Source organism: Brachycentrus maculatus, unplaced genomic scaffold (assembly GCF_059751285.1).
Source record: "Brachycentrus maculatus isolate JH-2025_06_01 unplaced genomic scaffold, ASM5975128v1 h1tg000189l, whole genome shotgun sequence".
NCBI lineage: Eukaryota > Metazoa > Arthropoda > Insecta > Trichoptera > Brachycentridae > Brachycentrus > Brachycentrus maculatus.
In genome coordinates this window covers 369,804-385,848 of record NW_028280940.1, presented here as the reverse complement: position 1 = coordinate 385,848, position 16,045 = coordinate 369,804, and the positions used below count along the sequence as shown (strand labels likewise).

At 32.3% G+C, this 16,045-nt stretch overlaps 1 protein-coding gene across 3 annotated transcripts in view; it reads left to right on the top strand.

The window, feature by feature from the left end:
* LOC148307799 (very long chain fatty acid elongase 7-like) overlaps positions 1-15,269 on the top strand; it is a 58,464-nt gene extending 43,195 nt beyond the window's left edge. For all 3 annotated transcript variants that reach the window (XM_088262808.1, XM_088262809.1, XM_088262806.1), the window contains exons 2-8: positions 66-147; positions 2,255-2,445; positions 8,711-8,791; positions 9,920-10,082; positions 10,928-11,064; positions 11,928-12,110; positions 12,615-15,269. In XM_088262808.1, the coding sequence (XP_088118934.1) occupies positions 87-147; positions 2,255-2,445; positions 8,711-8,791; positions 9,920-10,082; positions 10,928-11,064; positions 11,928-12,110; positions 12,615-12,836 (1,038 nt within the window). In that variant the 5' untranslated portion in view covers positions 66-86 and the 3' untranslated portion in view covers positions 12,837-15,269. The remainder of the gene's footprint in view (positions 1-65; positions 148-2,254; positions 2,446-8,710; positions 8,792-9,919; positions 10,083-10,927; positions 11,065-11,927; positions 12,111-12,614) is intronic.
* Positions 15,270-16,045: the final 776 nt, after the last annotated feature.

The window sequence follows — 16,045 nt, the reverse complement described above, 5'->3', positions numbered from 1 at the left end:
GGTGGTGCAATATATTTAATTACTAGTGTCTCATTTACCTAATTTTTTTATTACTTTATTTACAGATCGACCATCTCTAAATCAAAATGGCACAAATAATCACAGAAATTTACGATGGATATCGAGATCTAATGGACAATAAAAGCGGTGAGTTATACAATATACATTTTTATTTTGGGCGTATGAATTTTGTTCGAAAAAGTTAGCTTAAAAATTTCAACTCTTTATAACTAATAGTGCGTAAGTTCTGTAAATGCCCAAAACGTTTTCTTCGTCCCTGTGAGACATCTCTGATGTATATTTATAGCTGAAATGGTAACACGAGAGCTGGACATATGACGAACTTTACGTTTAAACCGCCGAAATGTTAAAAACAAGTATTATATGCCTGCCTCCGTATTCCAATGGTCAGCACGCTCGGCTACCGTTCTGGAGGTATATGTTAGTGTCGAGATATGACCAGACCAGGTTGACCGCTGGCACATTCATATCGTAGTCGTACAGGAGAAAGTGACCAACTAACAAAACGTAAGATGTTCAGGAGGGCCATTTAAGTCACTTTTGCTTGGCAAGAAAATAAACATCAATGCAGTTAGTCATTTTTAACAAGTCAATATATTATACCTCCCAGTTTAAAATCCTTTGGGATTTTTTTCAGGGAAATATTAAGTTAGTAAGATATCAAACAGTCAATGATCACGTTTTTGTAAAAAAATGCACTCGGTCACTTTCTCCTGTATGACTACGATATAAGGATGTAGATATATTCAAATAGATGGCTCATTGGTCAGAAGTTAGCGTAGATTAGTTAATTGGAGCGCATAGTATTGTGTGCAATTGTTCCGCCAGTATTGGGAACGCGTGTTCAATTTTCACGGCCGATCAACATTTTGTTAGAAATTATTCGGATTTTTGTTATGTAACTTCCTCAATACGGCATACTGACGTTACTGGTGTTGTGGCGTATGGCCGCCTTGCCACGTCCATGTGTCGAACCAAGGACAACACCAGCCTATGCTGTGCCATGAGGTAATACTAATTTACCAGACAAAGTGGTTTTGGATCAATCGGATTCTTCTATATGTTGTTTCGCTTCATTTTAGTAATGGCATTCCATTTAAAAACTCCCGGAAAACTAAATCACGAATCTAAGAAACGATTATTTAAATTCTAGTATGTCTCGTCAATGTGCACAAATGTTGAACGGCTGTCAAACATAATAAGGTTTGAATACATTCTGTCATTTTTGAAATGTCGAACAAAGTCGTATCTTTTTTTTGTGTACGAAAAAGCTGAATCTGCTGAAAACGGTAAAATGACATATACTACATGAGTTATCACATTACTTCTCATTGATTTTAAATCTGGCAAAAACTTTCCGAACCTAAATTAGGGCGTTCATATAGTATTATACTAAATATTATTTATTATTGTGCCGAATTCGTAACCAGCTATTTATTAACAATATTTTGTGTGTTTAAATACTTATTTACAAATATGGGTGTTCTCCACTCGGGGGTCATTTTAACATTTTTTGACATCTGAAGTCATGAAGAAAAATATATAATTCTGAGTATTCAAAAGGCTTATGACCTGTCATAGGCTGGTTGGTAAGTGATCACTTTAAATACGTGCAATATTCACCATTATTATAAATATAGTGATAAAAAAATAGATAAATTTGTAGTTTCCGACCAGTAGAGGTATTACCATTTTAGTTGAAAATAGGGATTGTTCAAGCTGGCGGCTAAAGAGATTTAGACTTCGAATGCTTCCCATTTACAATTACATTTATATACAAGTAAAATTGCTGTATTTGATTAATGCAATGAATGGCATAGCGTCAGATCAAGAGCTAGAACTATTCAATTGAACGGTTTAATACAATAAAATCGTTGAAGTTTAGTTCCTACATTATCTGCTTGGGGGATTACAGATGACTGAAGTTCTATTGCCCTTCCTTCAGATTAATTCCATTCGTCAGCTTAACTCTTCCTCACGCACGTACAATCCGACAATCAAAATTCAACAATCCGTTAAAAATAGCATCCGTTATATTTTGTAATTTTGAATATTCTTCAGTACATTGGGTCAAATTTAGTTTTTGACTTAGATTTTTATTTAATATGTGAATAGCCATATTTATGTTACGACTACTAGAATAGAAAATATTACGCACGAAACAGTCATTTGTGCTATCCACTATTAGCATTTTTTCTTCGACTTTATATAAAGATGATTTGAATTGGTTTAGATCCTCGCGTGAATGGCTGGCCTATGATGTCTTCGCCGTTACCGACGCTGTTGTTATGCGGCACATACGCGTACTGTGCCAGGCATTTAGGACCCAAGCTAATGGCAAACCGGAAACCCTTTAACCTCAGAGAAGCCCTCATCGTCTACAACCTCCTGCAAACCATCTTCAGTTCGTGGATCTTCTACGAGGTAAGACACGTGTATAAATATATATTGTATATTCGGTGCTATAAACGGACGCTCAACTCGCAGACGTAGTACTGTAGTAACATTCAATAGTCATTTAAAGCCTTCAGAAACAGTCCAAAAACTTATTATGTTTTCAATATTGAAAGCATTAATTTTGTGGATCATATTGATGTATTATTTAGAGAGAAAAAAAATCTTTGTGTTTTCATCCACTCACATTTTTATTAACCAACTAGTTTCGACAACAACCTGTTGCCCTCTTCAGGGTTTAATTTATACAATAAATTAAACCCTGAAGAGGGCAACAGGTTGTTGCCGAAACTAGTTGGTCAATAAAAATTTGAGTGGATCAAAACACAAAGTATTTTTATTTCTCGAAATAAAATACAAAAACTTATTATTATAATCATGCCTTAAAAAATTCAACTTTTCCCTCCAACCAGTTATTTCAGGAAGCTGAACTTTTGGAGCTGCGAGAAATCTATTGCCAACAGTGTCTAAAATATGTTTTTATGCGCCAACATTTATTTCCTTAAAATAATAATAGATCTAGCCAAAGAATGAATAATTTATTAGAAATCCCTTTTTGTAAATCCAGACTCGCGCAAAGACACTCATTTTTCATAGCTCCAAAACTGTTCAACTTATTCCACAAAGACAATTTGTTAGATGTTAATTACCTAAGTTTGTGTTGATTTAAAATTTCGCTTAGATTATTTATTGAAGAGACAGTTTTAAGCTCCCTTTTCTTGTAGTACATGATTGCTAACTTTTTACTTTTTCATCTTTTTTATGTTTTTATATATATATATATATATATATATATATATATATATATATATATATATATATATATATATATATATATATATATATATATATATATATACATATATATATACTTTTTTGTTTTCTGATAGTCAAGTATTTTTTGTATTTTATATTAACACTATTATTCTAGTTCTACTTATAATACCTATACCCTTTACTATGACTAAATTATATTGTATCCCCACACACAGACCATGCCCTTGTGGGATCTTTTTTTTGTATTTATAGTTGTATTTTATTCATATTTTTTGTATTTGAATTTATGTCATGTAATGCAAAAGAATTTAAAATAAAGAATAAAAACGTAAGTTTTAAATACTTCCTCCTCCTCCATTAACAAGTTCTTCTCCATAATTTATTGCTGTAGAACACGATGCAACTCCATAAGCTCTTCGGTGGTCAGCTCTTAACTGTGCTCTTTCACAAGCTCTTCAATATCGTTTGTGTGCATCTTGAGTCCCGGCTCACTAGTGAATGTCGTAAAAAAGGGACTTGCCTTTTCTCTGTAACTCGTTATGCGTAATGTCGCTCGTTAAAGGAGCAACTTTTTCACATTTTTTTAACCCCGCTTTTGCTGTACAAGGTTTATTTTTCATTTATGGTAAAGTAATGGTTGTTTTCACACTGTCTTAAGTTAGGATCGGGAATAGTTGATAAGCCAATTACACTATAATCGTTCTCCAAACAATAAGATGTAACTACTGGTTGACCGATTGGGATGGTATTCTTTACTTTTCTCTGCTCATGTTTCTTTATTAAATTGTCAAATACATTTATATTTGGAACTAGAAATACGCAATACGCAACCAAGTTTGTATACTTATTTTCGTTGTCAACTTTAAATGATCGAATTAAAAGCTGAATTGAGTAGCGACTTCTTTTTAAGGCCCTTTTGAAATAAGTTTTTCTCCAAAATAAATAGGTACAAGTATTCTATAAAAACAAAAAAATGCGATACATGTTTAAATAAAAATCGGGTGTGAAGTAACGTCCGGCTCTCAGCGAAGCCGGACGCTCGCTGAATTTTTTTTATTGAGAATAAATCCTTAAGAATTGGTTGTTTAATTCTAACGCCCATGTCACAAAAATAAGTATTTAAAAGTCCTTTTTCTCATATGTGTTATGCTAAATCAAGGCCTTATAACAAACTTAAGTATAGTGGCACTAGCTCAAGGGAAAAAGAATTTAAAATAATATCCGTTTCCCAGATGATTCCGTTTTCTTTTACTTCCTATCCTTATTACTTTAATAAACCGTTTTATGGACGTTTAATCCTTGCGTAGAATTGTAGTGACCTTTGAATAGCGAGTCTTGTATTTGAATTTTCATAAAAAGATTGAACATAGACCTTGCCATGTTGATAATGCGTTACATATCAACCGTATATATTTTTTAAAGAAATTTAAAAACGTACTTACTATATTACGTTTTACATTTTGTATGTACTCCGTACAATACTATGATATTTATATTTGGTTGAGATATTAATTATTATTGTGAAACCTTCCAAGTAACATTCCTAATATCTTCTAATATACTATAAAATTCTAGTCTTGTCCTCCTCCATAGTGTAGTGGTTAGCCCGCTAGGCTATCATGGTGGAGGGGTTCGATTCCCAAGAGAGTCAAAATAAATATTAGTGATTTTTTAGTCTAATATTTATTTAATATCATTGATGCCTGGACTGGTACCTGAAGCGGAAGGCTGATCACCTTTCCTTCGTGTATATAACGATCAAGATAACACTGCTTCTTTATGATGCAGTGCCCTATGCACCATCGGGTACAGATAGGGTTAGAAGAAAAAAAGTCTAGACTCACATAAATGTATTTTAAAGCAGCAACCCGCGAAGCCCCTATGTGTATGGTTCGTCTACATGTTAGTAAGCCTCTATGTGTATGGTTCGTCTACATGTTAGTAAGCCCCTATGTGTATGGTTCGTCTACATGTTAGTAAGCCTCTATGTGTATGGTTCGTCTACATGTTAGTAAGAAAAGACCAGGAAGCATTTATGAAAAATATATCTAAATACCCAAATCAAAATAAAAAACGTACTTTGTCGAGTTTTCAATGAATCTCGATTCAAATAAAATGACGGCCCGATTCTTTTTTGAAATGTTATATAAATTGTCAAGTCACATTGTTCTCCGCGAATTTCCTACTGCCGACTTTCTCCCCTCCTTCCTGCAAACGGACGACCCAAAGGGTTGTCCGTTTGCCGAATGTCACGACTCACGCTAGAGCGGATGTTGACGCGCTCCCTTCGTGCGTACTTGCACATTTCAGACGCGTTATGTGCGCAGGTATTTTCTGTACGCGAACGTAAACATCGCGAATTATTACGAAAATTAAACTGGTATTTTACGGTCCAAGGTTATTCGTGGTATATACAAACTACCTGTAACCACTAGGTGTATCTGACATTCGTAACATTTAATCACTTTTTTGGGCGGATTTTTAATGTATTAAAGAAATATTCAGCGATTGTAGGTATATTACCGGCTTTTACACTGCCAATCAATGTTGCTTACCGTTTTTTGGATGTATATGTGATATCATATAAAGTGTAATTTATTGATTGACATATTGTAGGGAAATGATCGCAAATTTCTATCGAAGGTCACATTCTTTATATATTATCTTTATTAGTGTCTAAATACATATAAATATTCATATAATTGATCAGGTACCACAAGCGGTATAGTACTTACGTACTTGTGACCGGCTGCGTCGTGTGGCGTAGAACTAGTATTAGGACTACTTGGTACCTGCTTCGCGAGATCTGGGCTTCAGAAATTACTAATCCACTTTATCTATGAGTATTTTCACAAATTCTCAATCACTATCATATTGACAATATTGTGCAATCATACGTTAACGCCACAGTAGATTATTTTTGCTACAATGTTTTTGATGTTTGACTGTCGTAATTACTTGAAAAGATAATAAAAGTACATTGATATCAATTTCATTGAAATATTATAAGTATCTGGGAAGGACGGATGTAAAGATTTCTTAGCGATATCTCAACAGGAACCTGAAAATGTCTAAGACTTCCACATTCCCCCTTCCCATATAGTTCTTCGTCTCTGTTGAGATATCAATAACGCTTGTGATTATCATAATTTCATATTTTCAAACCTAAAACATTAAAATATTAACATTTAGTCGGATTTTTTAAAGTGAAACATCTAAGGCGGCGATTTGATAATCGATAATTAGACGAGAATTAAGAGTGAAATTTCAAGAACGTGTCACGTTTCTTGGGCGCGTTTTGTTACATGAGAGAGAAGAAAGATATAACTTCAAACACAAATGTATATTTCAGACGCAATATATGAATAGTAAATGTACTACGTTGTGAACGTAATTTTTATCATTGTGTTTCAACAAACCCAACGAATCAACAACAAAAACCGAACTACAATAGATGCAATTTGTTCTCATCACCTATAAAATATATAATCACGGACATACCTCATACTTTATCTAGTTATAACCATTAATATTAGTGTCAACGATTGAAGCACCAATCATTGACAGTGTAAATATTGAATAAACGGAATATTTCAATGCAAATTTTGTAATGTAGTAGAAATGCCCCCTCTCTCTCTTTGTCATTCATATTAAATCTTTTTCTTTCTAAAAAAAAAAATATTCTTTATTTTTTAAGAAGTTTCACTTCTATCACGTGTACTGTGTTAAACGCGCAATTTTTTGACTTATGACATTTATAAATTGTAATATTCCTTAACACATTCACCCGAAGATATCCTCTGCATTATGGCTCGAAAATTGGCTGCAAGTGTCGACGCACAACGACAAAACTACTAAAAGCAAACAGATACATTAATAACTAATATTTTCCCCAAGTTGTGTTTATGTGCCGGAATTTACCTGTGATAAAATAGTAATATAATAGATTCGATTTGTGTCCGTTTATTTACTCAATTTATTTAACGATCTCGTGAATTATCGCAGGGGTATACTAAATTTTTATATAAGCATATAAATTCTAAAATGTAAACTTTCGTACGGCAATATTTGCAAAATACAGGAAATCGTTATATTCGGTGATGAGTTTACAATTTTGTTTGTTGACAGTAAATCAAGTTTTATTCCTTTCAAAGATCGTCTACTCATTTTTTTCTATTGGTATTATACGAGTAAATATCCTTTTCCATGAAGGACTCAAATAGGCTAACGCAAACTATACGCTTTACAAGTACCTTAACCATTGCTGCTATTCCACTTCTACCTTATTTATTGGATTTCTCATATGGCAGAAATGTCATTCCATTAACCAGTTGCCAGTTTATCCCGAGCGTGACTCGGGCAAGGAGTTTGTATTGCATCGATGAGTCCGAGTGCTGCTCGGGCAAATCGTATTCTAACTCGGTGGTATTAATTTGCCCGCCAAATATATTTATGTATTTGTTTTTCATTTACTAACCCGAGCAGTCCTCTTTCGGGTTGTTAAGTGATGATTACCTGCACCAACCAATTTTTTCGCCAAAATTTGACTGTTAAGTGGTTAAGTTCCTTCGCTCTTGCCATCATTATTATATCTAATATATTCCAGTCCCACAACTAGAGAACGGGACTGATCACCTTGCCTTCATACTATTGAAGTTCATGTTAATAAGATGTCGATCCAATGTGATACCCGATGCATAATATGGGTGCAGATAGGGGGTTAAGGCAGAAAAATGCGTGCAAATAATCCATTTTTTAGATTTTTGTTACTACGTCGAAAATAAAGCTTTTCATTTTTTTTCTTCTGATATTACTTGCAGAATAAATTGATATTGAAGACTTTTGTATATATTAATATGTATATAATTCTCTATGAACTATGGTGGATCTATTATTTTTAACCATAAATTGACTACCCACTATTGTGGGAGAAAGATAAGTTTTGTTTTTGGTTAAACTGACTGTGGTTAGCTGAAAAAATAGGCGTAATTATAATATATAATTTACTTAAAGTTTTCATTATTACACTTATATTATCTGTTCTTGCATCTGTATGCTTCTTAAGCATAGATCGACCGGCATCTTGGAGGAATCGGAAATACTACCTACAATTTGTAGCAAATAGGATTTTCATATATTATATCCTTGATAAATAAAGACACATTATAAAGGTGAATACTTTTATTGGCAATAAGCCTAGAAGTCTACAATTATACTCTTATAATAAGTTAAGCTGACCTCCGCCGTAACAAGTTTTCCATAGTTATTTTGCTGATAATTGAATAATCTGAATGGAAATACTTTACATTGAAGATAGTGTGTGCTCGGCAGGTACTACTAATTAGCATTAGGTTAAGAGGTTAACATCGAATCAATAATAAACACAATCGTACTATCGCCTTTTCTTCATTCTACCAAGTCCAAGGGACACTTTTACTTATTTTTTTGTTATTTTCAGTACATGGTCAGTGGATGGTGGGGTGACTACGATTTGAGGTGCCAACCTGTAGACTATTCTAACAACCCCAAGGCTCTAAGGGTAAGAATTTTTTACTATTTTTAAAGGAATGACCTCAATCTCTATTTTGAGGAATTATTCAGATGGAATTTAATCAAATAAATAAAAAAAAAATAATACATTAGGAACATGATTGTATGTAGCTTAATCCTTTATATTTCCCGTGTTTCTTTGCAGATAGGTATTAATAAGAATAGTACCGGATAATTAGTTATATTTTTTTTATTTTTAATGATTATTTATTAACTGTTTTTCTATTGCCATCCTGTAGGGAAAAAAATGTGTGTTTAGTTTTGCATGTATGAGTGTCAGATACTGCCGGAGCAACAACTTTAATTAATTTAATTCACTCTTTTTTGATGAGTGGTTAGATCAAAGTTTAAAAATATACCTCCATTCTCCGTCCAGGGGAGATAAGTGCGGCTTCTAAGTATTTATGATGTTTTTGATGGATTCATATTCTTTAGGTTTTTTTTAAAGATCATTTGAAAAAACAGCCATATTCATTATTTTTTAAACTGCCATAGCTATTGTAGCAAACAGATGTTCATATACAGAATCGCAATACCTAGCAATGTTAATATATCCATAGCTTACTTTACTCATTGGAGTTGAATAATAAATTTGCTGTTTATTATAGAATCCTGACCAATAATTATTTGTAATAATAATCAATCATAATTCATAAATATCAAATATAATTGATCATTATGGTTTTTTTAACATAATTATCATTGATTAAAGTATTGATTCTTTTATTATTTTTTTCAGTGAAGTTGCCTAATTTTTTAAAAATCTTTAATTGTAATGTACAAAATTTACATATCATCCAAAATGTTTAGTTCTTCGTTTCTATATTCAGCGCTAGTAACAGGATGGAATAGTCATCGATTCATAAGGAAATATCTAAGTAATTGAGAAATTTCTTCCAATTTGCTCTCGTGATTTCGGTCATTAATATTACATCATAGACCATTTAATTTCTACCCTTCAATGAGTTTCCTTCTTTTTAGTTTATTATTTTTTAAATGTATTTTAATTTCATTATTCAAACAATATTACTTTAAACTGTAAACGGTATTGATAACAAACATGGTACACTCCGGTGTTCCTAGCTTGACTGTTAATAATACTAGTCAACATTTCCAGATGGCGGTGACTTGCTGGTGGTATTACTTCTCCAAGTTCACGGAATTTTTCGACACCCTATTCTTCATCCTCAGAAAAAAGAACAACCATGTTTCAACCCTCCACGTCATCCACCACGGTGTTATGCCATTCTCTGTGTGGATGGGTCTTAAGTTTGCCCCGGGTAAATATACCTATTCAATATTTCATCATCGGGTTATCGCATCAATTATATAAACAAATAAAAAATACATTATTTTGAATCGAATTGCATTTAAGTGCTACCATAACAAACTTTAATTTTTGTGTCACCAGTGCCAATGGCTACTCAAATTAGTTTATACCTGCATCGCATTCATAATTTTAAATGTATATCCCTAGTGTTTTATGTATTTTCATTTATAAATATTTATTCAACACTTTATTTTTGCTGCTTTTATTGGACAATATAAATGTCACCTATGAAAATTGGATATAGTATTATAATGTGGTTATTTAGTTTATATATAATATTTTTGTTCAAATTGCTACTGTCTACTATAAGAATAAGTGTCTCGTGATATTCGCTAGAATTTGTTTTCATTTTTCTCCATAAATGATTGTTTATAGTGTAATTTTTTGTTTTTGCAACCGGACTATGGAAATTTGTTTTCCCCTTTGTCTATCATGACAAGGAGGCCTGTCTTAGATTTTAAAATATATGTTTTCTTTTAAGATATATTGGGGATATTTTATATCCACTGACATTAGCTTATTTTTTAATTTGATTACTTATTTTTCTCATCCATATATTACTTCCTAGCTACTCATGATTCAGTACTGGAATAATTGGCACCTCTCGAAATGTGTGAGATTCGCATCTCACACATTTCCACTTACGTACCATCGTTGTATCATTCTCTTTCAGACTTCTCCCTCTTACAAAAACCGATTGACATACAGATATGACGATTTAGCAAGGATATTGATTGTTTGATATTGATAAAATTGAGAAGAAAAAAATAATAATTATTGTGTGTTCTTGTGTAGGTGGTCATAGTACGTTCTTCGCCCTTCTGAATACCATGGTTCACATAGTAATGTACTTTTACTACATGATAGCAGCCATGGGTCCGCAGTACCAGAAGTATATCTGGTGGAAGAAATACTTGACATCTTTCCAAATGGTAAGCGATCATTTAATGACATTTTAAAAATAAATTATCTTAATTTAAAAAACATTACTATGTATTTCAAACAATAGCAAAAAGTTGCCTTATTACATGAGTGCTTTTTTTGACTGTTTGAAGTAGTGTTTTTCTGTACATTTTGTTTTAAAAAATAAAGCATTTTGACTACATTGTACCTCAACATTACTAACACTTAACATCCATGAAGTATCGTATTTATGTGTTCAGAAGAAAGCATGTAGAAATGTCAAGCCTAATGGGCTCGGATATGTATTACAAACTGTTTCTTTATAGGAATTATTATATTATTATGACAATTATAATTAAGTAAACCACTACTTACATTTTCTCTCTTGGTTTTAAATATTTTTATTTTCTTTCTGGGGTTTTTTTCCAAATATTTTAAAAATGTTTACCATTTTGTAAATACCTACATATTACCTATATGAACAAACTTAACACGCATTATAAAAGTAACCAGGGTGGTAATGCAAATGTACACAAGGTGGTAGTAAGCCCTTATTGTATTACCGGTTTATTTAAATGCAATACAAGATAAAATTGACCGATGTCTTAACACAAGGAATGTCAACTGTATAATGTTGTTTTTCTTTCTTTAAAATCGTGTGATATTGATTATTACATTTTTTATAAAAATCAAGTGCATTGGAATCTTTAATACATTCTAAAAAATGCTTTAATACATTCTAAAAAATGCTTTCAGCGCACCCGGTAAATTGAGTTTAGATAAATAGTACTTTAGATAAATGAACTCTACGCTATATCGTTTTATAGGAAACTGTACACTATTTTGTATAATTAATGCTGACCGAGTGCTAATGTTTTATTTTGCGTCATAGATCCAATTTGTGGCCATCTTCAGCCATCAGCTTCAGCTCCTGTTCCGAGACTGCAACTACCCCAAGTCGTTTATGATCTGGATTGCCATGCACGGCTTCCTCTTCCTTTTCCTTTTTTCTGACTTCTACAAGACGAACTACTCCAAGGTGCCCAAGCAAGAATCCAATAAAGGAGCGTGTATGGTACGTATACCTATTCAATACATATTACTGTATGTTGAGTGGAATTAACTCAAAGAGATCTCCGAGTTACCAATCACTAATCCCAAAATCGTATCTTCAAATAATATGTCAAGTGTGGAAGAGCCTGAATAGTTATTGCATCTAATTACACAAATAATCATTTCATTTTTTTGTAAATCATACAAAATAATTATATTTGTAGTGTGATTATAAAGAACATTTGTCAATTGTTTATTCCTAAAATAAACAATAAATCATATACCATATTCACAAAAAGATCAAACTTGTTGTGTATGGATCCCTAATGCCCTAGCCATTCTTGCTATTCTCCTTTTTCTCTTCTATTTCTTTGTTCATATAGCAATAATGTCCTTCAACTGAGCTTCTCACATCGTCTGTGCCTTACCAAATATGAATCTGGAGCTCAGGGCAGATCACCCTGCCTTTGTTCTATGATCAATAAGACGAGTATCTTTTCATTTGTATGTTTGCTTTTTATTCCAGCCCGTCATGGAAGACGAGGTTGGCAACGGTAAGAGTGGTTACAAGCACCTGAACGGTTCTGTCAACGGCTACGCTCACGCAAACGGAGTCAGCAATGGCTATGTCACCGCCAAGAACGAACCCGTGGACGCTTACTACTCCACCGGAGTCAACAATGGCTTCGTCAAGGACATCAGATTAAACGGCCTCACCCACAGAAACAATGGCCAAAAAGATCAATGAATACACTGTCAGTGATTTAGTGGTACTAGATTATTAATATACAAACATTATACTTAATGATTCTAACTCGGGAACTGGTGTTTGAGGGAATTGGCGGTATTCCGTAGCATCTGGTTAGAATGTATAGTAATTCTTGTTTTCTTCGCATTTTTTATCCTAAATCCAGTCAATCGACTTATTCATCAGATACTTTTACCTCTATACTCACCGATACACTTTTATCTTTGCAGTCAATATGTATGAGCCCGAGTCTTTTTTAATCTTACATTCAGTTCAAATATTTCACTAACTAAATGCTGTATTGCACCAGGGTTTTAAAATGTGGGATATTGATTTACATAGCTGTGCATTTTATTAGTATGAAAATGTCTAGTCTCAAGTTATAGCAGCCTTGTGAATAGAGTACAATTGAACTTTACGCATTCTTCAAATTGACAATCTGACTTCAAATGTCAGCCGAATCAGTGTCCCAGCATTTTGGTAAATGAAGAAGTCTCGTGGCATATGAGATTTTTCATTCGCAATACTGTTCAGTGGAACAACGTTTCCCAATCAAATACAAAATTGTGTCGGGTTGCGATCCGATTTAATTTTGTGAGGCGGTGGATCAACTAAAAACTAGCGAAAACCCATATTTTCTATTTTTGGTTTGGCACAAATCTCAAAAGTAACGTCGAATTGTGACTGTTTAAGTATCACATACTTGACATGATGGAGATATACAACATACCATAGGCTGTTGTAATATTAGTTTTCTTTAAATGTTCAATTTGATTTAAAAAATAAGCTTTTTCTATTTTGAATGAATTTCTAACTTCGTGGCATGATAATATAACTCTCCTTATCATTCATCGTCCACCTTGTGTAAAACCACATAAAAATGGATGTATTACACAAATAAAATGTTAAATGATAAAAAGTTCTCATCTTTCTCTCCAACCTGATTTTTTTATTGTTATTATAAACTAGCATCACCATTACCAATGTACTGTTTGACTTTGTTATATTTTTTTGAGAGTAAAATATTTATTTATTAGATATACAAACATACTTAATAATGTATATTATAATTTTTTTTTAACATTCAGAGCTGTTCAATTTTTTCTTAGGATAAAGATAATAATTTTTTTGGGTGGATAACAAAAGGAAAGTATAAAAATAAGTGGATCGTAAAAAAGTTCAGGAAACACTGCACCAGATCATAGGGAAATAATCCGCGTTGAATTGAATAAGTGATTGATTGTTGGTAATGGGTGAAATGGTGTTTGGCACGATGCAGCCGGATGGGTCGCGGTGGGTAGATCCACAACACCAAGTTTTGAAGTTCTGAACATCTCTGGATATGAATGTGTTGTAGATTGTACTGAGTTTCCTTAACTGTACCTAATTATAAGGGTAATTTTATTTTAGTTCGTTGTTATAGTTGTATAATATAGGCTAGGTGAAAATGGTAGGAATGTTAATGACATTTTCTTAAATATTTATTCTGTCAATTTTTGTCTTCATAACCATTTTTTATAACTATCATCATGATCTAGGCGTTGTAATATACATATTTTATAGTACATATACATATTTTGTTCAAACAGTTATACAATTATTTTTTATTGATAGAGAATAGTCGTATTAAGTACTTTAAAAGAAAACTAAGTATATAAAAACATATTTTTACTGGCGGTTTTTTTTAATTCAATTTTACAGAAAAGTTATGCATTTTTAACTAGGTAATAATAACATCGATTTACAGGTAAAACGGTGCATGCAAAACAGTGGCTCAAATCTCACATTCCCATTCGAATGATTTTGTTTTTGTGCTAGGAAAAAATTCCATGGCTTTTTATTTAATCATAAAAATAATCAAGAGTAGTTAGTCCGTTGAAATGATCACATTTGAAAAACAAAAAAACTGCAATAATTTTAAAATAAAATTGGTTTGTACCATGTTACACCAAACATTATGGTGCAATTCATGTTAATGGATGATGAAAAGTTATAATTTTTATGCATTCATGTGAAATATGGGCCACTGTTTTGTACACGAGTTTCACCTTCACACCTACAATGGTACCTCAACTTGATTTAAGTAGTTCCCGGCTGTAATTCCCATGACATGTTATGTACGAGCAGTATGCGTCGCGTCACAAACCACTAATGTAACGGCGTCCTACAGTGGATAAATGCGACATAGCAAAAACAAGTACCATAAATATCATCAAATATCACAGTTGGTATCTTGAATCTAGGTCCGTTTGTAGAGGTCAAAATGGGATATGAAAAAGTTTGTCAAGGTACTACTGCGCTTGGTGTTTTATCCAGTAATAATAAATAGGTAATTAAAAATGCCAGAATATTTTCAAAAACCATTAACATAAATACCGTACGAAATGAAATCTTTTGCATTTAAATTAGTTCTCCTAAGTAATTAAAAGAAAAGAATTCTCATTACTTATTGCTACGTCTGGTACATAAGGACAAACTTCAATTTAAAAAAAAACTACATTCTTCAAAGCCACACTCTTAACATGTTATGTATAAATTATTATTTTAAAATTGTTTTTATATATTTTTATTTTTACCATAAATACAAATATGTATATACATATATATTTTTTAAACTGGTCCTTAGAATCTTTTATTTCTAATTAGGGTGCATAAATTGCATAAATGCAATTTAATTTGATAAGTATGAAAACACTGTATGCCTTATTTTTTTTTCATAGTTACCAAATATCAAAACGGTAACTTTTACACACATTGTAAAATAAAATACTTGCTCGAAGAGGCATGTCTTTTACTTGTGTATTATAATGTAAATTATTCAAATTATTGACTGTCATTATCCGCATTTTATTACCTAAATAATATTATCATATATCAATATGACTGACTGTTTAGGACAACCGTATGCGATCTGTGCAATACAAATATTACCTGTATTTATGCTAAATGCTTTTGTGTATGTGTCTTACAAAATATTATGTATTTCAAACTCTACGTGTTGATTAATTCTTATTAACAAATTATATTATTCTCGATGTTTTTGCCACCGTATGCCTTAGGTGTTTCCATGTATCTCAATATGTGTCGCATTCATGGTAGGATACCGATTATCTAATCTAAAGCAAATGTTCATTCAGGGAAAATTATTTATACAAGTCAATATTGTGGTTATGGAATTATTTTATATTAGATTTGAAAAATTTTCAATT